Raw genomic sequence first — 26,429 nt, forward strand, 5'->3', positions numbered from 1 at the left:
TCAGCCAGACAGTGCCGGCTGGCGACCCCCAGGGGGAGGGCCTTCTCGGTTGGAGCTCCCACCCTATGGAACGAACTACCCCCAGAGATCCGGGTGATTCCGGATCTTCCCTCCTTCCGCCGCGCCCTCAAGACATGGCTATTTAAGCTGGCAGGACTGGCCTAAGGGTTATTTTTAACATGGTTTTATAATATTTTTTTTTAAAAAAATAATAAAGGCCTTATAATAATAATTCATTTTAAATTAACATTTTAACTTTAGTATTATTATATTTATGTATTTGTTTTTAAAAGGCTGTAAGCCGCCCTGAGTCCGTAGGGAGAAGGGCGGGGTAGAAATATAAATAATAAATAAATAAATAAATAAACACCAATTGTTGGCAAAGATTTTCACCTTTATTACATCCCACCAAATTGAATGGTTGTATGGATCCACGCAAAGGCCTTCCTTGGTTCTAGTGTGCTTTGAAACTTCCTGCATAACAAAACCTGTTCTATTTCCTTGTTAGCTTCCATTTGGCAGGATGTTTTATCTGCTGAGTTGCAGATTTGGTATTGATGAATTATTTTACTGAATCCCAAAATACAATTTGTTTTGAGAATGTATTTTATTGGCTTTTTATTTTTCTTTACATTGTCAGCATTTTTGAACATATTTGCTAAAAGGCAGGTAAAAAAAAACTTTAATAAATAATAGCCACTGTATGACCCCTCCCCCCCTTTTAAAAACTTTTGCTGCAAAACACCAAGCAATAAATGAGTAGTCTGACTGCCACTTTTGTGTTTTCTCTCCTAAGGCACGTAACCAAAATTGGCATTAATGAAGGTCTTTGACGGAATCCTGTTTTCATTGTTAGGGATTGTTCCCTTTCCACTTAAAGTAACTTCAAACAGTAAATTTGAAGCAGATGTTACCAAAATGAACCACAGCAGCTTTTTTATTTATATTTCTGTTAGGAGATACAATGCAGCTTAAAGGTGACTTTGGCCCCTTAAATGTTATTCTGCTGTGAGTTTATCTGGAGCAGTAGTCCAAAGTATTCTGGGCTGTACTGCCAAAATAGCCTTAGGGAGCTTTGGCTTATCAATTACTCTGCAATTCCTGTCAAGCAACCCAAACTGCATCTTTTAGGCAAGGCTACAGTTAATAAACTTTAGATTTCTTATATTTAGAATAATAAAACCATAGGATTGTTGAGTTAGAAGGGACTAAGGATCATCACCCCTCTGCTGGGTTCAGGAAAACCACTTCTACCATAATTGAGAGATGGCTGTATCATTATTATGTGTGCCCCAAATCTTCTTTTCCTCAGACTGATCATTCCTACCTCTTCTCAAGTCTCTGTATCACCTTTGTTGCCAACTCTCTAATCCCAAATCCTTGGAAGTGTACAGTATTCCAGGTGTGGTTTCGTTGGTAGCCAGTACAGAGGAATAATAACTTCCTGTTTCTTTGGTACAATGCTTCCTGTAATGCAGCCCAAGATTACATTGCTCTTGTAGCAACTGTCTCTCACATGTTTGTGTTGATTAATGTTCATTGACAATGACCACACCCAAATCTTCCTCAGGTTCAAACCACAAACTTCCCATCTTATATGCGTGCCCTATATTTTTTCTCTAAATGTAATTACATTTCTCCCGGCTGAATGATGTCTTGTTCTTCTCTGTCCAGACTTACAGATCTCATTCTGCCACCCTGAATGTTGGCTGAACTTGCAGTGAAAACACATTGTCATTACTTAACGATAGTTCATGGTATTCTTCCTTAACTAGGTGTCCTTCCTATCGACAATGAAAATTGTGGCCTAACCTCTGGCAGTGGAATGGGACAGCTCACTGCGGCCAGCTCGCCACAGCCATCTTGCCATGGTCAGTTCACCGCAGCCAACTTGCCACTGGACCATTCACCACGGGCAACTTGCCACGGGACAACTCAACAATTCAATTTAATCATTTAAAACAATTAAAGCAATATTTTAATTTCGGTCATTTACATTTGATTTTTGTCCTTCCTTTGGCATCCTTTTCTTTAATGATTCTATTCCACCATTTATTTGATAATTAATGCAACTCTTGTCCCATGGGGAGCTGTCCCACAGTAAGTTGGGTGTGGCAAATTGGCCGTGGTGAGTTGTCCTAGACCCCCCTGGAAGACATCAGGTTTAAGAAAGCTACTTTAATCTGCTTTCTTTGTAAATAACTCATTGAGCTTAATTTGTTAGAAGCTTTTCATTGTTTTTTATGAATTCTTTGTGTAATTTTTTTGATATCTTGCCTTTAAGTCCTAGAAAGCCTAAGTGGCTAACAATACTAAGGAGAGCGACCCATGTGATAACCACAGATGAAAAGCAAACAAAATAGCAGATAAAATTATTGATCGGATTAACTAGATTAACTTTTAAACTGCTGTGAAACAAATAGCTTTCAAAGAAACAATATGATATATATTTAAGGAAACCGTTAAACAGATTTCCTGGGAAGAAGAGTTCTGTCCCATATTAAAAGAGGAATGCGTATAAAGGGTATATAGGGGTAAGCAACCTCAGCTCTTTTATGACTCGTGGACTTCAACTCCCAGAATTCCTGAGCCAGCATGGCTCAGCTTGGAAATCTTTCCCTTTCCCCTCAGCGTGGCTGGCTCAGGAATTCTGGGAGTTGAAGTCCACGAGTCATAAAAGAGCCGAGGTTGCCTAGCCCATCCCTTCTGATTTCAGTGGCAAGGCGGGATCCTTCAGCATTTAATTAAGGAGACCCTAAAAATAAACTTGCAGCTAGCACAGTTGAAGTAGTAGTCACTTTTTTTTTTTAACCATGACTCTTTCTGCACATATGCTGATTGTCGATTATTTGAACTTCACTTTTTTTTTTTTTTAGCAAGAATTGGAGAAGTTTAGAGTTTGAGCATTGACCGTAATAAATTCTGGAATGGGGTGGAGGTTGTTCATTTGCACTTTTGTAGAAGAAGTGATTGAGTTGTTTGCATGCTATTCTTCCTTTGCGAAATGACAAAATGAATACTAAATCTTGCATGTCATCTTCAGCCTATCAAGGACCTCTGTTAAATATTAACTGGCAGGACTCTCTACAAGCCTTTGCAGCACACATGGGAATATAGTTTCAGAGTATAATCTGTGTCACTCCATTCTAATTCATGAGCCTTTTTTTTTCCCCAAGAGAAGCAAACATTTTAACTTTGACAAACTCTCTTCATGGATTAATCCTCCAGTATTGAATGCTTCAGTGTAATACTTAGGGGCTATTATTATGCTTTTAGGATATCGGTTAATGCTATCCCGTTTGTCAATAATTGCACAATACGATGGACATTCTTGGCAAACGAGATTGCTGTTCGTTATCAGTTTAACTCAGGGGTCTTCGAACTTGGCCCTTTTATGACTTGTGGATTTCAGCTCCCAGAATTCCTCAGCCAGGCACGCTGGCTGAGGAATTCTGGGAGTTAAAGTCCACAAGTCATAAAAGGGCCAGGTTTGAAGACCCCTGAGTTAAACTGTTGGTGAATATCATGAGTCAATTAATTTGGTAAACTTTTCATCTGGGTTTTTTTTTTTCCTCTTGTGCTTTCCCTCTGTACCTTTACGCTTTGAAAGGTACGGCTATTAATTAATGTAGCCGTACCTTTCAAAGTGTAAGGTACAGAGGGAAAGCACAAGGGGGAAAAAAAGGCACGTTTACTAGATGTACTTTGTTCTTTTATTAAAATTCTGTGATCTTGTCTGGCTGTGCTTTAGTTAGATCATGGCCTCTCGTTTGCATTTGAACCTGTCTTCCCTGGTTCCTGATTTCTCACACTTCAAACAGTACATCACACTGAAGGACAGATTTGCACAAGTGACTGCAAGCAGCAACTACAGAAATAGTTAGCAGTGTTAGAGACAAAGAGATTTCCCAGATCAGGGGTCCTCAACCTTGACAACTTTAAGACTTGTGGACTTCAACTCCCAGAATTCCTCAGGAATTCTGGGAGTTGAAGTCCACAAGTCTTAAAGTTGCCAAGGTTGGAGACCCCTGTTCCAGATGCTGATGTGCCTGTTCTGAACATATGGCTTCCAATGTTTATGGAAACTGTAGGTCTTTTTCTGTATGGGAAAAAAAGGTGCTTCTGCATTCTCATGGTAAGAGTTAGATAAGCCATTGGGCTCTTTCCAAATAGAGGGAGTGTGCTACTGTGAATGCCACTGAGGTATCCTGGGAAACCTTTTGAAAATACAAACACAACAAGAGATAAATTGGAAATTGACCACACACCCTTGGGATTAGGCAACAGTATTGGTGACTGTTCGGTTACAAAGTCAGGTTTATTGCTGACATGCTCCAATTATGCTCTCAAGTTGCTCTGGAGTAGCTGCTGCAAAGCTCTTTGCACTGAAGCTTGAAATCTGATTGTGCAGTGGACATGTGACTGCCATGTCCCTCCCTTCTTTCCTCCCCCTCCGTCCTCATGACCTGAGATGATTCTTTAATTCTTTCCTCCTCAGTTAAGTTGGGGGGGGGGGGAAGCATTAGTCCAGCCAGTTCATATGATGAATCTTGTATGCCTACAGCAGCATTTCTCTAATCTGGTGCCCTCTGGGTGTTCCTGGGAACACAATTACAATTTGCAGACTATTCAGCTGGTCTTGGCATCGGAGGGCACCAGGTTGGAAAACGGGTATCGTTTACTTAGGCCAGGGGTGTCAAACTCAATTTCATTGAGGGCTGCATCAGCATTGTGGGGCCCGGGTGGGTGTGGCCAGGGTGGGTACGGCCTACCGGGTGGGCGTGGATGGAGTGGTTGTGGCCTACTGGGTAGGCATGGCCAGCTCTACATCGTTCGCGTCAAGGGTGCCTGTGGGGGCTGGGCAGGAGTGGGACAGATCTGAGGGTCTCTGGCAGAAGGGGGTGGGACCGGGGCAAGCGCCAAGGCATGGTCCAGTTCTTCATTCCTCACAAAGGGTGACACCTCCCCAGCATGCACCCAGGGGGCGGAGTCAACATGGCAGGGGCTGGTTCCTCACTGTTTCTAGACGGCCTTGTGGAGCTAAGACTGAATGTGTTTCAGCATAGATGGCCACCACAAAATTCTACATTGGCTCCCGGCTGGCCTGTGCCAGGGCCAAGGCAGTGGGGGCCGTTCCCTCACTGTTTCCAGGATGCCTTCGCGGGCCACATGAAACCACTTTGCCGGCCGCATCCGGCCCCTGGGCCTTGTGTTTGACATGTCTGACTTAGGCAATCAAGGGTCCCCTAGGAGAACTTTGATACTGAAAGATTTCAAAATGCTGCTTCTGAAAATCAAAATTATTAGCACAAATACAGATGCACCTGTGTCCGTGAATTTTAATGCTGACCCTTTAAGCAATGTAGAAGTTAATGAATTGCGCTATCTTAATTGTTTTAAACATTTCAGTAGAACATACATTTCAAATGAAAAACTAATTTTATTTGCAGTTCTAAAGTTTCTATCATCTTATGTCTGATTGAGCCGCTGTGAATTCAGTAGAACTAATTTCTGAATGTACAGGACGATGTCACAAGGGTATTTTCATTTAAAGCTTTTTCTAGGCAGATATTTCAGTTGATTTACTTGTGGCCTCTGGGAATGCGTAGTTTAGATATATTTACTGACAGCTTGTATTTAACTATATATCCAACCTGTTGATCCTATAACCTTTAAGGAATTAGAAGATACTTCAGAAAAAAACTTTCCGGAGAGTTGGCCAAAGGTATAATTAATACAGCTTCTATAGGATGTTTGTGGCTGAGCAGACAGTTGTTAAGACTATTGAGAGAATATGTATTTGCCTAACTGATGACTCTTGTCTTTCTGTCTTGTTATTTTAGCTTTGAAAGCATGCAAAGACTTTGTGACAAATACAACCGAGCTATTGACAGCATTCACCAATTGGTATGTGTTCCTTGTTGTTTTGTTGCCATTTTTTGCCATTTGTTTGGGCAATTGGTTTCAAGGACATCAAGCAGTACAGCACACTTTGCTGATTCACTACAGGTGTGAGATTTTAAAAGTGGCTCCCCTAACCAGTAACTGTCTGATTTAGGATCAATCAGTCAATAGCTAACTAGCAGCCAAATCAATCCCCAAATTTCGTATTGGGGGGGGGTAAATAGGGAGATTTCAGTCTTTACCTGTCACCCTAAGACAGTGATGGCGAACCTTTTAGAGACCGAGAGCCCCAAAACCGCCCCTGCTCCGCCTCCCGCCCTGCTCCAGCCCCGCCCACCCCCTGCCCCGTCCGCCCACAGGGCTACGCACCGCCTCCATGGCCTATCGCAGCAGATCGCAGCAGATCGCACAGGCAGCCCTGCAGCGCCATGGAAGCCACGCCCTCCACCCACACCCCGCAGCATCATCTGCACGCTATGGGGCGCAAGGGTGGAGTCTTGTTCCTGCTGCCTGGTTATGTCCTTACTGCGCTGCTCCGTGCAGGCCGTGCCCAGGGGTGACTCTCCTCCAGGGGGGCTGCTGGTGAGGAGGGGGCCATGGGCGGAGGCGGGGCTGGGGCAACGGCGCGCATGCCCACAGAGAGGGCTCCGAGTGCCGCCTCTGGCACGCATGCCATAGATTCTCCACCACTGTCCTAAGACATAAGAAGAGGTCTTTCTTAGACAGCTTCTCTATTCCAGCATACTCTTTTCAGCAGTAGTATTCTTGATTACCTGTCTTCAAAAAAGTATAAAAAGAAAGATCCACGCACAGTCCTTGAATTAAAATGACTGGTTGCTTAGTGACCGTTTGAGGTTATGACAGACCCCTCAAAAAGCTATGGTTCTGACTTTCACCCCCTCCAGTCATGTAATGGCATTTTGGGTGTTTGGCAACCGGCCCTTATTTATGCAGCACTCCATGGTCTCATAACAGCAATTTATGATTTTTTTCCCCTGGAAACCAGCATTTACTTCCAGTTTCCGGGGGGGGAAAAAGTCCCATAATGAACAATGAGTTTGCTTAATGAGCATTGTTTAATGACTGCCACACACACAAAAAGCATAAAATTGGGTCCGGTCACTTTACAATTCACAATTTATGTTCATAATTGCCAGGCTCAATTATGGTCGTAGGTTGAGGACTACCTGCATTCATTGTCCTACAGTATCTGATATTCTGTGGCAAACTATCTCTGGGCATAAAGTTCTGTAGTTGATGCCTTCCAAAAACAAATAGGACCAAGGATTGATATATCCCTGTAATAATAAAGGAAGTGATTTCATAGGGAGGCTTGGTTCTAAACCAGGGGTAGGCAACCTTGGCTCTTCTTTGACTCGTGGACTTCAACTCCCAGGATTCCTGAGCCAGCATGACTCAGCTTGGAAATCTTTCCCTTTCCCCTCAGCGTGGCTGGCTCAGGAATTCTGGGAGTTGAAGTCCACGAGTCATAAAAGAGCCAAGGTGGCCTACCCCTATTCTAAACTGTCGATTTACCAAATGTTGGTCTAATATTTTACCTTGCACCTAACTATTGCAGTAATTGATATGAATGTTAAACTGATTAATCCTCATATCAGTTCCTCAAACGACACTGCTATTGCTTTTCCAATAACATTTAGTTTAGCATTTATTTTACAGAAAGTGTACATGAGTTATTAAGTATACATGGTTATCAGCGACTTATAGATTTTTTTAAAAATAATTCCTTAGAGGGTAACAATATATGGTAACAATATGTGGTTATGAAGAATACCTTGAGTTCATTAATGTGGTTAGATAAAGTAAAAATCTGCTTCATGTGGTCTTGTGATAGATGAGCCACCCGGAGTCATTGGGACTAAGGTGGCATACAAATTTAATTAATAGTAATAATAGTGAATAATGAGGCAGGAGAGCTAAGCTATATTCTATATTTTAATACTGGAATATCTTAATTTTTAATTTCAGCATCTTTTGCATAAATTATTGTAAAATGATACAAAGTATAATAACATCAAATATCGATATTAATCAATTAGAAATATTCATTGTGGTAAGTAAAACAACTGAATAAACAGATAAATCCAACATTTATTTATAAATTTATATTTATACTACCTTTCCTGTAGAGGACCAAGTATAATACTTAGTTAATCTTTTTTCTTCTACCCTTTCCCCATTTTGCCTTAAAAAACATTGTGAAACACCTTAAATTGAGAACCAGAATGGCAGGTGAACTTCAAAATGGTGTGGGGATTTGAACTTGGGTCTCCCCAGGAGGAAAATGATACCGGTAATCAAGAAGACCTTTGCCTTATAGTTTTGCCTACAGTTTGATAAAGTTAGAACAAAAACCAAACCTGTCAAGCTGATTTGAGACACCAGACAAATTCATAGTGAGATATAGTAGCCATTATCTTATATGTCTACTGCATAAAGGAGGAAAGATTGATCAGTGACAATTAGCCATAAAGATTGTAGGGAATCTGTGATTTTAGAGACAGCCTGTCTTTGAATAGCAGTAGCTACATGCATGCATGACAAAAGAAAGCCTGTTGCTTTTCAGGCTTTGTTTATATGCTTTTCAAAAGCAACATGTTGGCCAACATAGAATGCTGCTCAGCTCAGGAATGCTGAGCAAAGGAAAAAACGAGCCGCAAACTATAGTTTGTCTACTGTTTAGAAAGCACAGACCATGATGTATAGCAGTGTTTCTCAACCTTGACAATTTTAAGGCATGTGGACTTCAACTCCCAGAATTCCACAGCCAGCAATGCTGGCTGTGGAATTCTGGGAGTTGAAGTCCACATGCCTTAAAATTGTCAAGGTTGAGAAACACTGATGTATAGGATGTCCATTACTGCCAACAGTGCACTTTGTTAGAATTTTGGTAGCATACATGCTTTACTTAATTAAAGTGGGGTTAGATGTAAGTTGACTATACTATGGTTAATGTTTATATGGTAAGTCTAGTAACATGGCAGATGTTTGTATATTGAGAAATCAAGGCAACGTAGCTCACACAGTGAAGGATTTACACAGTCACGTTAACTTTTCCAGCCTACCTCTTCTTATTCAAAGAATGTTCTTGGTGCTGTTGGTGTTGTGAACAAGCATTGAGAGTTTTAAGAGGTGTTTGTGCTTTAAGGAACAAATTGTGATGGGTTTCTTGTTTCATTCTTCAGTGGAAAGGAACCACCCAGCCCATGAAACTGAATACCCGCCCTTCCAATGGGCTTCTGCGCCATATCCTACAGCAAGTATATAACCACTCAGTGACGGACCCAGAAAAACTCAACAACTATGAACCCTTTTCCCCAGAAGTGTATGGAGAGACTTCTTTTGACTTGGTGGCCCAGATGATAGATGAAATAAAAATGACTGAAGATGACCTTTTTGTAGACTTAGGCAGTGGTGAGTGTTCACTATCCGGCTCTCTTTTCTGACTCGACTCAAAATAGTTCAAGCAGAACTGTTATATGTTTTGTGAATAACCAAACCATAGCTTGAAATTCATGTTTTGTTCACTGACAAATGATGTTCTTTGGCATTTGCTTATTTAAATTTTTTTTTTTTAATTGAAAATTTTTAAAATTTTTACAATATAACTCCCCACCTCCCTCATACCCCACCCTTCCCCACCCCCCTCCCTTCCCCCCGACTTCCCAGAGCTACACACAGGGTTTACAATACAATAATTATATTCTGTCTTAAATTATATTATCCTTAAGTTAACAATTCTATAACATCCTTTAGCTCTCTTNCATAATACCCAACAAAAATAGCTGAGGCTTAAACTTTATCTTTTTCTTAAAGACATTTTGAATATTCCACCAAATCTTTATCCAAAATGCTTTAACCATCCTACAAGTCCACCACACATGAAAATAAGTTGCATCTAAATTTCCACATCTCCAACATTTAGGTTGTAAGTTAGGATACATACGAGACAATTTTTGAGGACCCAAAGGCATTTGCTTACTTAATGTCTTGGTGAGCTGCAGTGTTGGCTTCCAATAGACAGTACCAAGTTGGAAATACTATTTACTGTAATGCAAAGCTTGGTGACTGGAATTGGAAACCATAGCGGTTTTCCAATTTTGACTTGATGGAAATAGATCATAATTGTGGCAATTGACATCATCGGTGTCCCAACTAGGTTCCTGGGAACCACAAAATGAGGGAAGTAACTAGAAAGTGTGGGAATCGGTCTGTGTCTGTGTCTGTGTTTGTGTTTAAAGAAAAATAATAGCATGTGACATCAACTCTGGCCAGCCAATTGTTGTGATATTATGCTTCCAGCATGTGTAGTTTTAGCCATGTGAATTTATTTTTGCCTTAACATCTAGAACTTCTATTTAAATCTCTAGGTGGTTCCAATACTATATTCCTCTTACGTGTTCCTGTGCTTCCAAGAAGTGTTCAGGTTCATTTGTTTGATTTGAAAAAGACCTAAGTTTAATATTTCTTGTAATTGCAAATTTTAAAATAGTGCTGCCAATTTTCACTTAAAAGCAGAGCATAAAATTCACTTAAATGGATGGAATCTAGTAGTTGGAGAAGCGGGAACTTTAGTTAATGCAGCTAATAGCATTTCTATGACCCTGTCACTGTGGATTCACCCACCTCCTCCCTGGTTAGCTTTTACTTACCCCAGGAAAAACAGACAGTGGATGGCTGTTGTGGGTAACTAGGGAGGGGCTGAACCTTCCTCTGTTGAAGAGCAGTTCCCTGTGCCATATAGCAAATCAATAGTGAAACTGAGAGGAATGTTGCAATCAGTATGGGAAAAAAACTACTAGGCAAACTCAAGTTGTTGGATTCATCTAGAGCAGGGATCACCAACCTTTGGGCCGCGGCCTGGTACTGTGCTGTGGGCTCTTGGCCGGTGGGCCGCAGAAATGGCTGGCCAAGGCACACACACGTGGGCGCACATTCCCCCCACTCGCGCTAGCGCCTACGGCCCTGTTTGCATATGCGTGCAGGCGTGAACTGGAACACTAGCATGGGGGGGCGTGCGCGCCCCCTTTGGGCATGTGCAAATGGGCCGCTAGCGCGGGGATTTGTGTGTGTGCAGCCCATTTGCGCATGCACGAACGGGCGCTAGCTGCGGTGGGGGGTGCGCAGCTGTTTACACATGCGTGAACACGGCCGCTAGTGCTGCGCCAATGGGCATGGCACCATTTGCGTGCGTGCATGCATGCGCACACTCAGTAATTTGGAAGCTGCTCTCCCCTCCGGGCCGCAAGCCAGGAAAGGTTCGAGAACTCTGATCTAGAGTAGTTTTTGGGCTGTATGATTCCTTCTCTTGCAGTTAAGTAATTATTTCAAGGACAGTGGGAAGTTAAAGTTTCTGGAGTCTTTCTTTAGTCTTTGGACTCCCTGTTGATTCTGCTGCCTGGCTTCTTATTTTCTCCAGCTATTATCTCACGATAACGTGAAATCTTAATATATTTTTGACTAATGTATTTCCCTATTACCTCTGGATAGGCAGTAAAATTAGCAACAATGTCATGCCTTGACATTTATTATTATAGTTGGTTTATTTATTTATCTATTTATTTGTATCCTGCCTTTATTATTTTTACAAATAACTCAAGGAGGTAAACATATCCAACATACCTTCCTCCTCCTATTTTCCATACAATAACCCTGTGAGGTTGGCTGGGTTGAGAGTGAACAGTCTTGGCTTTAATTATTCTAGACTGTTGCAGTGCTGTTTTGAAAACAGCTCTGGAAACTTCAGTGGACTGAGAATCTGACAGCCAAAGATCTTTCTGACATATAGAGCCTGAAATGTTTCATTCTTGTCTTATGTCAGCAATACTGGTGACCATTTTTGTTTCAATCTCAGATTAAAGAGTTGGTTTTGGCATTGAAACCTAGTTCTGTACGTTAATCTGCATTTCAAATGTGCAGCTTCAAGAAAAATTCTGGACTTTGTGAGCCAAGTGTTGATTGTTTAAATCAGTCCACTTTCTGACATACATTCTGATATAGAAAATAACATGTTTAGAAATTCACTAATATCCTTGCAGTTCTTATGTAAACTTCTTACTCCAAATTTAGCTTCTTTTGTGATATTGTGGCAGTCCTCCTAACTGTAGTCCTGTTGTCTTCTTTTAGGTGTTGGTCAAGTTGTGCTCCAGGTGGCTGCAGCAACAAACTGCAAGCATCACTATGGTGTGGAGAAAGCTGATATTCCGGCCAAATATGCTGAGGTAACATAGTACTTTGGGTTAAAATTGTAATATAGGTTAGAAATCTGGCCAGAGTGATTATATACCATTTTGAAAAACACCATCTTCAACATCCAGTGCTTAGATCAGCCTCAGCAACTTTAAGGTGTGTTGATTTCAATTTGCAGAATACCCGAGTTAGCATGCTGGTTGGGGAATTCTGGGAGTTGAATTTAATAAAATTTAATAAAATCTAAATCTAAATCACTGAGGTTGAAAAACACTGGCTTAGATGCTTGGTTTTATAGCCTGTGGTGACTGTTAAATAAACGGTGTCCCCAAGAGTAGAAAAAGGGGACACAGACTAACTTCCAAGAATGCAAATGACCAGCTGTCTGCAAGGAATATAAATCCTTGCATTCCCCGCCATCCAGTTAGAGCTGAAGAAGCTTCTTGGATGAGAAGTGAAACATCTTCAAAGAAAAACCTGTAAGTTTCCTTGTGCCAAGTAGGCTGCTACTCTGTGAAAGACACTACAAGTCTTGAATTTCTCAAGTGGTAAACCCAAAACCTGTTCAACATGTTTTGCTGCTAATTTCACCACGCTCCTGTAAAGTTAAGGTTAAATTCAGCTATCTTCCACATCCTGAAATGTTATGTTAATGGCAGTGCAGCTTTGTGTACTGTAGCAGTCTCTCGTTAGACACTCTCATAGTTACTATTTTGTTCTATTTGTGGAAATGTAGTCTCTGGATTTTTTTTCCCAATAATAATCTCTTTTTTTCTTTCTTTTTCTTTCTTCCACCCTTTCAAGACAATGGACAAAGAGTTCAGAAAGTGGATGAAATGGTATGGGAAAAAACATGCAGATTACACAGTGAGTGAAACTAAACCACAGAGTTCCTTTTAAAACCAAGCAAACCTTCTTCCTCTAACCCTAATGTGGATAATGACATTTTATTTTAGTGTAGGAGTTTCTGAGAATTACCTCTGCAGCCAGTTACAGATTAAAATTAAATTCGGTCTGAAAAGTCAAAGGAGCTCTGGTCCTTTTGATGATGAAGAAAACTTTAATAAACCAGAATATGAATGAACCATTTGCCAGTTTAGGCAACTTGTGTGCTCTTTAATTAAAGTCAAGTTACGTTTCTTTTTTTGTCTGGACTCATCTAAGTTTTGACTTGTGGCTTATGGCTTGTCCATCAAAACCCAAATGCAGCTCTCACCCTGAAAAAACGTCTTCACCATGGACCAGGAAATGATGTACAAAGATGGCCATTGAGTCAAGAGCTCAGAGGATATAGTACTGTTCTGACCTTTGTAAACTTTGTCTTTGAATATGTAATAAAAGAGAGCTACTTCCTTTACAATTTAGATCAGCGTTTCTCAAATTTTACAACTTTAAGATGTGTGGACTTCAACTCCCAGATTCTAGAATTCTGATAGTCTACACATTTTGAAATTACCAAGGTTGAGAAACACTGTTTTTTAAATAATAATAATAATAATAATAATAATAATAATAATAATAATAATAATAATAATAATAATAATAATAATAAAAAAAAAGTTGGAGGTCATCTAGTCCAACCCCCTGCTCAGGCAGGAAACCCTATACCATTTTGGACAAATGACTGTCCAGTCTCTTCTTAAAAACTTCCAGTGTTGCAGCATTCACAACTTCTGGAGGCAGGTTGTTTCACTGGTTAATTGTTCTGTCAGGAAGTTTCTCCTTAGTTCTAGGTTGCTTCTCTCCTTGATTAGTTTCCATCTGTTGCTTCTTTTCCTGCCTTCAGGCGCTTTGGAAAATAGCCTGACTCCCTCTTCTTTGGGGCAGCCCCTGAGATATTGGAACACTGCTATCCTGTCCCCCCTCGTCCTTCTCTTCATTAAACTAGACATACCCAATTCCAGCAGCCGTTCCTTATATGCTTTAGCCTCCAGTCCTCTCTTCTCTTACTCTTTCTAGAGTCTCAACATCTTTTTTACATCGTGGTGACCAAAACTGGATGCAGTATTCCAAGTGTGGCCTCACCAAGGCATTGTAAAGTGGTATTAATACTTCACGTGATCTTGATTCTATCCCCCTGTTCATGCAGCCTAGCACTGTGTTGGCCTTTTTGGCAGCTGCAGCACACGGCTGGCTCATATTTAAATGATTGTCCACTAGGACTCCGAGGTCCCTCTCACAGTTACTACTATTGAGCAAGGTACCCCCTATACTATACCTGTACATTTGGTTTTTCTTGCCTAGACAGGTGATTTAGAGTTTAGCATTGATATACTGTCTGGGAATTTCTTCTCGTGCTTTGAGTTAAGACTCAAAACTCCTGGTTGTAATTCATGTAAGCTGATGGCCGGGAAGTATCCCCATAGGTGGCAAGCTCTGCAGGTACCTCTGGGTGTATTGGTATGAAACCACTTAGATCTGAGAGCTGTTTTTAGAATCTTTTTCTTAAGGAAGTCATGTCTCCCTTCCCTGAATGCTTTCCATGTGTCATTTTTCCCTCTCAATTTTCCTAATAAGTTATGTTCCAAGTCATTAAAAAGAAATAGAGATGGACTTAATAAAATGGCACAATTTGCATAAAATGTATGATCAGCTGGTAAGTTATATTTTTGCCTTAAAATGCTTGGATCAGGGAGATGATGTCTCTTTGTACAATCATTAGCCAGGAACTTTAAAGTGTTGAACAAGCCATTGCTCATACATCATGCTAATTCAAAAAAATGACACATAAATGCTCAAGGCAGCTGTCTCCAAGGCCTGGGGAAAAAAATTGCTTAGCTGTGTTATATATGAACAGGCCATTATGTCTACTCCTACTTTTTTGGTTTCTTGTTGAGTGAAAAATAATGAAAAAAGTAAATGAGGCTGTCAGGAAAAAAGTCAAGTGAGATTATGTGCCACCAAGTCTCTTAGAAATCACATAGACATAGAAAGATGAGTCAAGTGAATTATAAAACCCTTTTATCCGGGTTAAGAAGAGAATTACCCAAAATGGGTAATTCCTTCCTTCCTTCCTTCCTTCCTTCCTTCCTTCCTTCCTTCCTTCCTTCCTTCCTTCCTTCCTTCCCTCCCTTCCCTTCCCTTCCCTTCCCTTCCCTTCCCATCCATCCATCCATCGCCACCTACCTCCCCAAGTGACTCCAGGCAGCAAACATTTTTTTAAAAATAAAAACAATTAAAATCCCCATCCCCTTTCTTTTTGTTTCTCACTTGTTTCCCCCCCCAGTTAATAGCAACATCATAGCTTTCTCTCTGCTCATCTACCCTGTGCAAGGACTGTTTAACAGATCTACTCTTTTGCCACAACCCCCCCCCAGCAGAATATTTACTTGTTTCTGGATGAATATATTTACCGCCCATTTTTCAGCGGGAACTTCAGCCCGCTCAGATATTTGAAAAACCCTCCAGTCCCTCCTGTGGTTTTGAAACAGAGCCATGTTTAGCAGTTTTCTTTTTTTTATTATTATTATTTTAAAAATAGCTGCGTGTGCTTTTCCAGGCAGAACAATTCTTTGTGAGCCAAGTGTATTAAACAGTGGCTGTTGGAATGAAACAGTGTGTGTGTGTTTGTGTGTGTGTGTGTGTGTGTGTGTGTGTGTGTGTGTGTGTGTGGTATTATATACACAGGCAGCCAGCCAGGTCTTGGTTCTTCCTACTGTGAGGGTGTGATACATTTGCTGTGGGTAGATTTCTTTTCTCAAATTTATTTTTGAGCTCTAAACTCCAGAAAAGCAGTCTTTTTTGGAAAGGTACTGGTTTCTTAATGTGATTAGCCCTCTAGTCATAATGTCGTTTTTCTACTTGGGATCCGAGCGGCCTCTTTGGCTGGATTCTGGTCTTTGGTTGCCATGAATTTAATTCCCTTAGTCTTCGGTAGGTAGGCCTGGCATTGGCATATGTATAGAAATCTGAATCAAAAACTTTTGCTAAGTTTAGAATTCCTGCTGAATTTGAAAACGCTTGCTGAATGTTTCACTAAACAGTATTGTAGAAGGAGACACGGGTTAGTTTCTGGCTGTAAAAAAGTCAGGAGTCCGGTAGAATCTTTTAATAAAATTTGTTACAAGTAGTCTTCGCTTAATGACCAGTCGTTTAGCAGCTGTTTGAAATTACGATGGACCTCTTTAGAGTTACTTACGATCCATTTTCCACACACACACACACCGTGGTTACATGATCACATTTTGGGCACTTGATAACCGGCTTGCATTTAGAGCCATTTGCAGCATCCCCTAGTCAGGTGACTATGATTTTTGGCATTTTTTTATTTTTTATTTTGCCAATTTCCGACCTTTACTTCTGGTTTCTGACAAAAACGTCCATTGGGGAAAACAGGTTCATTTAACAACCAAGATGTTCACTTAATGACTACTGCAAAAAGGATCATAAAGTCAGGTGCAGTCGCGTGGTCAGCACTTAATGAATGTCATAGCATGCAACTGTAATTCTGGGCTTAATTATGGTCGTAAATTGAGGACTACCCATAATCAGAAAACTATCAAACTCTTCCTGGTTTTGAAATAAGTAGCAGTAACTGGACTGGATCCTCTAGTTAAAAGGTTGGTTATTTCTGTTTTGGCATACTGTGTATTGTTGACCATGATTAAAAAGTTGATGTGCCAAACCTTTTCTCTTGTGTGGCTGTTCTCACAACTGTTTGGTTTGCACAGCATATAAGCCACAAAGTACTATTATCCTATGTCTGGGCCCCATATCTGTGCTCGGATTCTCAATACCTGTTTTAGGTAATGGTAAATTAATGATAAAATTACCTAAAATGCAGTTGGTGGCTGTTTAACTCTTTCACCTGTTCGGAAGTCTTTTCCCTGTTGGGTCAGAAGGTAGGATGGGGAAATGAGAATTTGGAATGGAGGAAAAGGTTTAAGCATCTACTTCATTCCTTGTCTAATAATTATAGCTTGTGCAGTTGCTTGTGTGTTTTTAATGTTGGAAAAAAAAACAGCCTTGTATGTCCTTTGGGTTTACATAGGCTTAGTCTTCCCTTGAAACAAGTAACTGGTTATATTAGAATCACAATGAACTTTGCAAATGGATTATGTTCTGTTTCCTACCATGTTTCTGATGCCTTAACATTCAACAATAAAAAGCATAGATTCTCCTTCCCTATTCTGTGTTGTAATAGATATGTTTGGATTAAACATCTAAAAAGTGGCTTAGTTTAAATTCGAATTTCAAGCGCCTTTTTTCTTTAATTTATTTTTAGCTGGAAAGAGGTGATTTCCTCTCAGAAGAATGGCGAGAAAGAATCGCAAACACAAGGTACAATTTTAACTTGGGCTTCCGGGGCTGCCATCATAAATATAAAATTGTTTGATAAAAAGTTAGTCTCATCTCCCATTTTGAGGATTGCTATTCAATATCGCTTCTGCTCCTTTGATTTGTTAGCAAATAATATGAACATTGTTCCTTATTTCTTGGAATTTTAAGGACAGTATTCACTGGGATTGAGGATATTCTGTATGGGAAAACAGTGCAGAATTTAAGCACAGCTTTCATGGTTTTGGAGTCAATTCCCCAGGGAGGTGGTGGACATCTATGCCTTTAATGGATATGTCCAAGCGTTGGCTAATCATTCATCTGTTGGGAATGCTTTAATTTGGACTTTTGCCCTAAGCGGGGTTGGATTAAATAGCCTAAATGATCCCTTGATTTTGCTATCTTTATATGTTTATTTACAAAACTAAATGAAGCCAAAGGATATACACTGCTGTTCAATGGCAGATTCATTATTGCCACAATATAGCTTCAGAGCAATAGCACTTAGATTTATATACTGCTTCACAATGTTTTATAGCCCTCTCTAAACAGTTTACAGAGTCAGACTATTGCCCCCAACAATCTGGGTACTTATTTTACCAACCTTGGAAGGATGGAAGGCTGAGTCAACCTTGAGCCAATCAGGATCAAACTCCTGGCAGTGAGCAGAGTCAGCCTGAAATACAGCATTGTAACTATTGCGCCATTACAGAGAGGCCCTCTTTTCTGAAAAATTCTCTCAGCCCATTCTTTAAGCATTTTTAATTGTACACCACCCAGAGTTGCTCTGAGGATGTAGTGGGTGGTCTCTAAATTTGATAAATAAATAAATTCTTCTGCCTACGCAGGCAAACACTTTTAAACCTTAGATAGGATGGAGGAGTTCTGTTCTTGGAAGGCTGTGTGATTCCAATGTGCCAAACTCCAATGATCTCTCAAACATTAGTTTCCATTTAGTGTAAGTTCTGTGGAGTATTTGAACACAAATACTTTTTCTGAAGAAGAAAAAAAAACCTCTCACCGCTAAAAAAGGGAATGAGGTCTTAGTCTGTTTATTTTTTAGAAAGATTTCTCTCAGTGTATGTCAGGGAATAGTAAATAATCTGAATTCTAGTACAGGGTTGGACAAAATGTGAATCCAGATCTGTTGATAGATCTCAGAAGGGATTATAATATGATTAAAAAAGGATTTATATTTCCCAAATATTTAACAACAGCAGCAAAATGGCAAAAAGACCTCCATTCTTAGATATACTGTTGGAATTAAAAATACTTAGGGAAACTTGGTTTGCATATTTATGTAGAAGATTCTGTGGGCTTCATTTTCAGTTCTGATACTCAGCCCAAACTCTGGGCTTAGAATTCTTTGATTGATTTGAATTTGTTTTGTACCAAATTTCAGTTGGTGGAACTCTAGAAAAGAAAGCTCCAGAAAATTAGGAAAACTACATAGTTTCTGGAAGTTTGTCTGCTTTCATTCTAGTTCTCCTCCTTCCTGAAATTTAGAAGAAAATAGAATTGTACACTGGCACATAATTAATTGCTATTATAGTACCCTTTTTATGCTGCACAGTTGTCATGCAAGGCATTTTATCAAAAGCCATATGTGATTTAAGGTAGTCCTTGACTTTTGACCAAAGTTATCATGGACCTAGCTTGGGACTACTTATGACCCAGACAGTCAGGGGCGCCCCCCCCCCGACACATGACTAAACTTTGGGTGCTTGGCAAGGTGGATTTTATTCACTGCTGTTTGGATATCTTGCAGTCACATGACTCTTTTAGAACAGTTTTGCTGAAAAGTACCTCTTTGTTTTCACAAAACTGTTCCCATAGCAAAGTATTGGTTCATTTAACAATCATAGGGCTTATTTAATTACTACTGCAAAAAATAAAGGTTGTAAAATCGGGGGAGTCATGTGACCAATCAGTTTTACAATCTTTGTGACTCACATCCATGGTGGGCAGGCTCCATTATGGTCATAAGTCAAAGACTTCCTATATTCAGTTCTTTTACAAATAAAAGAATACTTTGTATGTTTTTCTGGCTTTATTTGGTATAGTCAGTTAAATTTTGTAAGAGGTAAATATTCCTCTCATTAGAAATCTTTTTTTAAGCCTTAATGAGAAACCAAGATGTTTTTCCTTGTTTGCTAACACACTGTTACTTTGCAGTGTTATCTTTGTGAATAACTTTGCTTTTGGTCCTGAAGTGGATCACCAGTTGAAGGAGCGATTCGCAAATATGAAGGAAGGTAATAAATTCAATATTCTTTTATCAAGACTTTCTTGAGTTAAATACACACACACACACACACACACATACATACATACATACATACATAGCAAAACCAAGCTGGAATGTAGCTACAGGTATGGGTTTTTTTCTTTTTGATTCGTGATTGTAACCATGAGGTTTATATAAACTGACTGTGCCTTTAGTTTCAAATGTTGCTTCCTAGAGCTGATGTCTTTTATTTATCTTTTCTTGCCTTTGTCTCTTCTAAGATTGTAAACTCCCTCAGTTATCTCGTATGAATACTAACTCATAAAGCTTAATATACATGGAAGCAATCAGTATTAGTAATATCAGGGATTTCATATTCTTTGTATCTTCTGAATATATTCAATAATGCAATCACGTAATTTTAGGCTCTGAACTTCTGAGCATTCTCCCCCTTAACAAATATTTTTACATGTTATTTTTACTGGCCCTGTCCTTCTCCCTCCCTCATTTCATTGAACAAAGCCTTGGGCTTTTGACCTGTTACCTTGAAGCAATAATATCATTTGATCTTGAAACCCATGTAAACTACTTTGCTTTCTCTAAGACAGGGGTCTCCAACCTTGGCAACTTTAAGACTTTGTGGACTTCAACTCCCAGAATTCCTCAGCCAGCTTTGCTGTCCACAAGTCTTAAAGTTGCCAGGGTTGAGGACCCCTGCTCTAAGAGAAACCTTAAAGCTTTTTGAAGAACTCTCTGCTATAACCTCCTCTTTAGCATCATTTAGCATCTATAACCACAAATTTTAGAGTTCCTCAAATCCCTATGAAAACAAACCAGAGCAGTTTTGTTTAATGCCAGCTACAAAGCCCTTTGGTACGTTGGTGAGCCCCCAGAACTGTGAGTGCCCACTTAAGAACTCGTGTGCCAGCATGCTTTCAGCTAGATTATTGTGGGGTCCTTGGTACTCTCTGAACTTGGTTGTATTCTTGTAGACATTACTCAACTAGGTGACATCATCAGCGGCAGAAGGAAGTGGGATTTGCTCTCAGTTTATATACAAGTGCAAGAAAACAGCCAAGCTCAGAGAGCACCAAGGACCCCATAGTTCAACTCTGAGTTACAAATATTCTCTTCTGTTGGCATAGGCTACTATATATATATGTTATTTCCTCCACAGTGAGGGTTGTGGGTAGTAATCAAGGGAATCGGATTTTGTTCAGAACCTTGAGACTGTGACAATGGCCGATTTATTTGCCATCTTTATAGAGCTCCCTTTACATTAAAAGCATTAAGAGTAATCTCTCTTGGCTATGTTTGCATTTTGCACCTGAGCCTGGTAACCTTTTTGGCCATCTGCAGCTTTGATGAAGAACAAGGCGTTCAGGCAAGTCAGTGGGAGGCCTCTCAGTTTGGCAAGAGGAAGTTGTTAAATGAAATAAGCTTGATCTGATCTATTAGGGCAGCTTTTAAGCACTACTCTTGGAACGAACACTCCGGTCTTCATCCTTAGCCAGAAACCTGACTTAGGTTTGCCTTACCTTATAATTTATTTTAATTGCCAAGGAGAGATTTGGCATCTGTTCATGAAATGGGATCCATTGCACAGTCCTAGAGCTATTCGATTTCTTCTCTGCTGCTTATTCTAAATCAGTGGTTCTCAACCTGTGGGTCGGGACCCCATTTGGGGTCGATCGACCATTTCACGGGGGTCGCCAAGCAAGGCTGTCCGCCATTTTTTTTGTCCGCCATTTTTTTTCCCCTTTTCCGGCGGGTGCCTTACCTCCCTTGGGCTGGGCCAGCTGGTGGTCGGCCTGCTCCATCTCTGCCGCTTGCCAGCTATGCCTCGGCTGGCACAGGGGGCGGAACCACACATGTGCGGCGCTCCCGGACAGGGAAAGTCCTCGACTTACGACCGGTTGGGTAGTCCTCGACTTACGACCAGTTTAGTCCTCGACTTACGACCGGTTTAGTCCTCGACTTACGACCGGTTGGGGTCGCGGCATTAAAAAGGTTGAGAACCACTGTTCTAAATACAGCTTTTTTTTTTTTAACTTCACCTGCCAGGGAGCTGCCCTGTATTCGAATCCTCTTGTGGGTGTGGCCTTTGGAGCTATTTTATAGCTAGCTGTTCCCTTTCATTAGGCTATTCCTTTGTTAAGCCATCAAGATCTCGAAAGCTCCCCCATTCTCGGCATAAACCAAAAAGTTTCTGAAAGGCAGATTCACACTAAAGCTGCTGAGCTGGTTTCCTTGCAGATGTAGTGCTGTTAAGACTTGTGCTTAATAGGGATTACGAATGGCTGAGTAATTATCCCTATTTAACCATTTTACTCATCTGTTAGGCGAAACAATGAAAAGTCCTGTAGCCCCTTTCAGACTAAATTCTTTCATGGCTTAACCATTCACTGGCTGTAGCCTATGACTGCAGTCCACCCCTTTCACCAGAGGCATTAAATGTTGTGCTGAGTCATAACATGCAGTTAGAGGAATTGTCAACTGGGAGGGAAAAATATATGCATGGCTAATAAAAAGTATACATATGGTTAATGTATTCGGGCATTAAGCCATACGTTGTGGCCAGTTGGGTACATGAAAATTTCCAAGCCATTATCTGAGCTATAATTCATCCAGAAGTTTAGCTTTGTCTCTTGTGTCCTAGCATCCAACGATCGTATCACTGTTATAATCCAGCTATTTTATGAATGTTTCCTATATTTTTCTTAATCTTGAGCTGGTCAGGCCATAGACCATATGCATCCCCTATTATTCCCTCCCCCCCAAATGCCTTTTTTGCTCTGTATTGTTGGAGATTTGGGGAGGAGATTAAAGGAAAATGGGAAATTTCTCCCTGAAAAGTACCCAGTTCTCCACAACTTGGTTACCGCTCTGTTTCATGGAGGGATTTAAATAGCAATATATATATATATTTCAAAATTTGGATTGCTAACAAAGAATTATATCAAAACTGTTTGATATAAAACCTGCCAACCCTTTGCTGTTCTAAGGAGCCAAAGCAATTAAATGGCGGTCCTCCTAATGTACGAACAATTTTCACTGAATCACATTCATTGTGATAACATAAATGTTGCTTTTGTGAAGAGCAAAATATCCTAAGAGTGATTCTTTATGATTTTCCTTTTTATGCAATCGCGGTGTCCAACCTTGGCAACTTTTAAGACTTAGGGATGGGTAATTCTGGGAGTTGAAATCCACAAGTCTTAAAGTTGCCATGTTGTACATCCCTGCAGTAAATTATCGTTGGAGCTTTCTATAAACATCAAATTGATGCTGGATAAATGGCTCAGTCTTGCTGTCTGCCTTTCCCAGTTCATTGTTGTTTTCCAGGAAGATAGATAGTTCTGCACTGTTTTATTTTCTCCTGTATTCTCTGTGGTTTTCTTGTAGTTTACATGGGTTTCTCTGTTTAACAGAGCAGTTCTGAAGGATTGTACTGAACTGAAGATGAATATTTACATATATAGAGATTTATTTTTCAAAAGAAACTAATAGCTTTCTATTTTGCCCTTTTCCTTTTCCTTCAACTGTTAAGACAGAATCTCAGAGTTCTGGCTGCCAATTTTATCTACAGGTAGTCCTCGACTTACAACCATAACTGAGCCCAAAATTTCTGTGTTGCTAATTGAAACAGTTGTTAAGTATGTTTTGCCCCATTTTACAACCGTTCTGGCCACACCTGTTAAGTGAATCATTGCAGTTGTTAAGTTAGTAACACAGTTAAGTGATTGTGGCTGTAAAAGATGATCACATGATCCTGGGACACTACAATCATCATAAATATGAACCAGTTGCCAAGCGTCCAAATTTTGATCACATGACCATGAGGAGGCCACAGTGGTTGTGTGAAAATCGTCATACGTCACTTTTTTCAGTGCCATTGTAACTTTAAAGGGTCACTAAACAAATGGTTGTAAGTCAGGGACTACCTGTACTTCCAACTTATCCTCTGCTATTAAACTCAGCACTCATATAAATCATTTAAAAACATCACTGACCGCTAAAATTACCAGATATGTTAAGCTCATCGGATAGGGACATACATGAAAAGATACATGTATCTTTATGATATAGAAGTAAATAAATTTACACATTTTTTTCTAACTTGTCACTGCTAAGGGAAATTAACCTGTAGCATAACTTTTTTTTCCAGGTGGTCAGATAGTATCCTCAAAACCTTTTGCACCATTAAACTTTAGAATAAACAGCCGAAACTTGAGTGGTAAGTTTTTTTATATATTTTGTTGTGTTTTAAGCTGCGCATTGAGAAGCAAAATAATAGGCGCAGTTGCGAACTTTTTAAAGTGCTATTTAGTGCTTTATTTATTTATTAGATTTTATCCCTCCTTTAGTACTTTATAAGTAACTCGAGGTGGCAAACATTCCTAATATTCCTCCCTCCTCCTATTTTCCCCACAATAACCCTGTGAGATGACTTGGGCTGAGAGAGAGAGAGCAACTGGCCCAAAGTCACCCATGCCTAAAGTGGGACTAGAACTCACAATCTCCTGCTGATTGGCCCAAAGTCACCTAGCTGGCTTTCATATCTAAGGCGGGACTAGAACTCAGAGTCTCCTGTTTCTAGGATAGCATCTTAAGCACTCCACCTATGCCCTCTAGGTGTTTTGGACTCTAAGCATGTTCGCAAAAGCTTGTTCCTCCCTCCTTCCCCAGTGAACCTATCCTAAACTTCATGTGTTTATGAGTGAGGTCTGAAGGAGGCTTTTATATACTTGGAGCACAAGAAAAAGCTTCTGTGTAATTAGCAATAAAGCAACATTCTTCACTAGGTGGGAGTTGGGTGAACACAAATACAAACTCACTTCAGTCCTTCCTGTTGAATGCAGAGATCTGACAGGATTGGGACACCGGGGAGGGGGGGGGGACTTGCATGAGCACCCCTGGGCCCACTCTCCATCCTTTCCGTTCTTTCAGTCCTAACCTGGGATATGTGATTGCCCCCTTTGGGTTTTGCTGCATCTAAATTTAGATACAATTGGTTGCTATTGTATATAACTGCTTTTTCACTCCAAGGATTCTACTCCCACATATTAGAGTTAAGAATACCTAGCTTGTGCTGGTGGTTTCGCTGCAGTGACCTAATATAGCTGCCTTTACAAAATCTAATTACATCTACATGTAATTACATAATCTAATTACAGTAGAAAGCTTCCTAATTCTTTTCAGCTTTTCTTTCTTTCTTTCTTTCAAAGATATTGGCACTATAATGAGAGTTGTAGAGTTGTCACCACTAAAAGGATCTGTCTCATGGACCGGGAAACCAGTTTCTTACTACCTGCATACTATTGATCGAACCATAGTGAGTATTGATACAAGCTGCATTGAATGCCAATCGATTTCCTAGTCCAATTCAAGATGTTGGTTATTATCTGTAAAGCCCTAAATGGCATTGTACCTCGTTATTTGAAGGACCAGCTATCTCCAATGGTCTCTGCCCGCCTGGTATGTTCCAGCAGTACAGGTGCCATGGCAAGTTTTGTTTTCTAAAGTAATTAGTCTGGTATCCTAAGAGGGGTGTCTTAATTAGTAATTAGTCTGGTATCCTAAGAGGGGTGTCAATTTCACTGAGGGCCACATCAGCATTGCGGTTGCCCTGGGGGGGGCAGGTGGGTGTGGCCAAAGTGGGTGCAGCCTATTGGGTGGGCATGGATGGAGTGGGTGTGGCCTGCTGGGTGGGCATGGTCAGTTCTACATCATTTGCGTCAAAGGTGTCTGTAGGGGCCTGGGCAGGAATGGGACAGATCTGAGGGACTCTGGCAGAAGGGGATGGGACCGGGGCAAGTGCCAAGGCATGGTCCACCGGGGCAAGTGCCAAGATGGCCACCACAAAATTGTACATTGGCTCCCAGCTGGCCTGGGCCAGGGCCAAGGCAGCGGGGGCCGTTCCCTCACTGTTTCCAGGATGGCTTCGCGGGCCACATGAAACCACTTTGTGGGCCGTATCCAGCCCCCAGGCCTTGTGTTTGACATGTCTGTCCTAAGTGAATAAAAGATTTCATAATTTACATTCCTAAAGAGCCAAATATCATTTAAAAAGAGCTCTTTGCCTAATTACACCTGATTGGCTTAGTATGAAATTTTATTGTTGTTTTCTTGTAAGTATTCTTTAGACAGTTGGAAAAAAATATGTATGGGTGGCTTTTGATTTTTAAGTACATTTCCACTATTTTCTATGTCTTTGTTGACATGCACTATAAACCTCTAAAATGTTTCTTCTGATGCTCATTTGTCATTTTTGTTTTTTTTTCTTCATTTCAGCTTGAAAACTACTTCTCTAGTCTCAAAAATCCAAAACTCAGGGTAAGTTATTGGTATTGTCAACAAACCTTATTCCTGCAAAGTAGAAAATAATGATAGCATTAAATGTTACCCCTTCTGATTTTGGAAACCTTTGTTTTCCTGTAAGATAATGAAGTAGACATAGCCCTTATGTGTCCATAGAATTGCATCAACTTGTGTGGATGTTCCAGTTCTGTGATGGCATAGAAAAATAGCAGAATATGGAACTAGGTATACTTTAAATGCCTGCACCTAGCAGATATTTTTTTTACTATTATGAGCATTCATTTTATTTTATTTTTTTTTTTTCCATATAAAATTTTTTATTATTTTCATCGTAAAAAAAAAACATCACAAATATTACACAATACTATATAACAAGAAAAAAAAAACCCCCACCCGGACTTCCCGAACCTAATCCCAGGATAATATTCAAATATAAGTAAGCAAGAATTAATATCTCTAACTCCACAAAGTATATCATTCCACATGAGTC

At 40.2% G+C, this 26,429-nt stretch overlaps 1 protein-coding gene across 1 annotated transcript in view; it reads left to right on the forward strand.

Moving 5' to 3' along the window:
- The window catches only part of DOT1L (DOT1 like histone lysine methyltransferase), a 90,799-nt gene that overhangs the window by 21,318 nt on the left and 43,052 nt on the right, over nucleotides 1-26,429 (forward strand). Inside the window, exons 4-12 of the mRNA XM_029282972.1 lie at nucleotides 5,844-5,907; nucleotides 9,111-9,339; nucleotides 12,052-12,146; nucleotides 12,919-12,981; nucleotides 17,339-17,394; nucleotides 19,567-19,646; nucleotides 23,787-23,855; nucleotides 24,847-24,953; nucleotides 25,913-25,954. Of these exons, the coding sequence (XP_029138805.1) occupies nucleotides 5,844-5,907; nucleotides 9,111-9,339; nucleotides 12,052-12,146; nucleotides 12,919-12,981; nucleotides 17,339-17,394; nucleotides 19,567-19,646; nucleotides 23,787-23,855; nucleotides 24,847-24,953; nucleotides 25,913-25,954 (805 nt within the window). The remainder of the gene's footprint in view (nucleotides 1-5,843; nucleotides 5,908-9,110; nucleotides 9,340-12,051; nucleotides 12,147-12,918; nucleotides 12,982-17,338; nucleotides 17,395-19,566; nucleotides 19,647-23,786; nucleotides 23,856-24,846; nucleotides 24,954-25,912; nucleotides 25,955-26,429) is intronic.

Source organism: Protobothrops mucrosquamatus, unplaced genomic scaffold, assembly GCF_001527695.2.
Source record: "Protobothrops mucrosquamatus isolate PMUCROS unplaced genomic scaffold, P.Mucros_1.0 scaffold6, whole genome shotgun sequence".
NCBI classification, from domain to species: Eukaryota; Metazoa; Chordata; class Lepidosauria; order Squamata; family Viperidae; genus Protobothrops; species Protobothrops mucrosquamatus.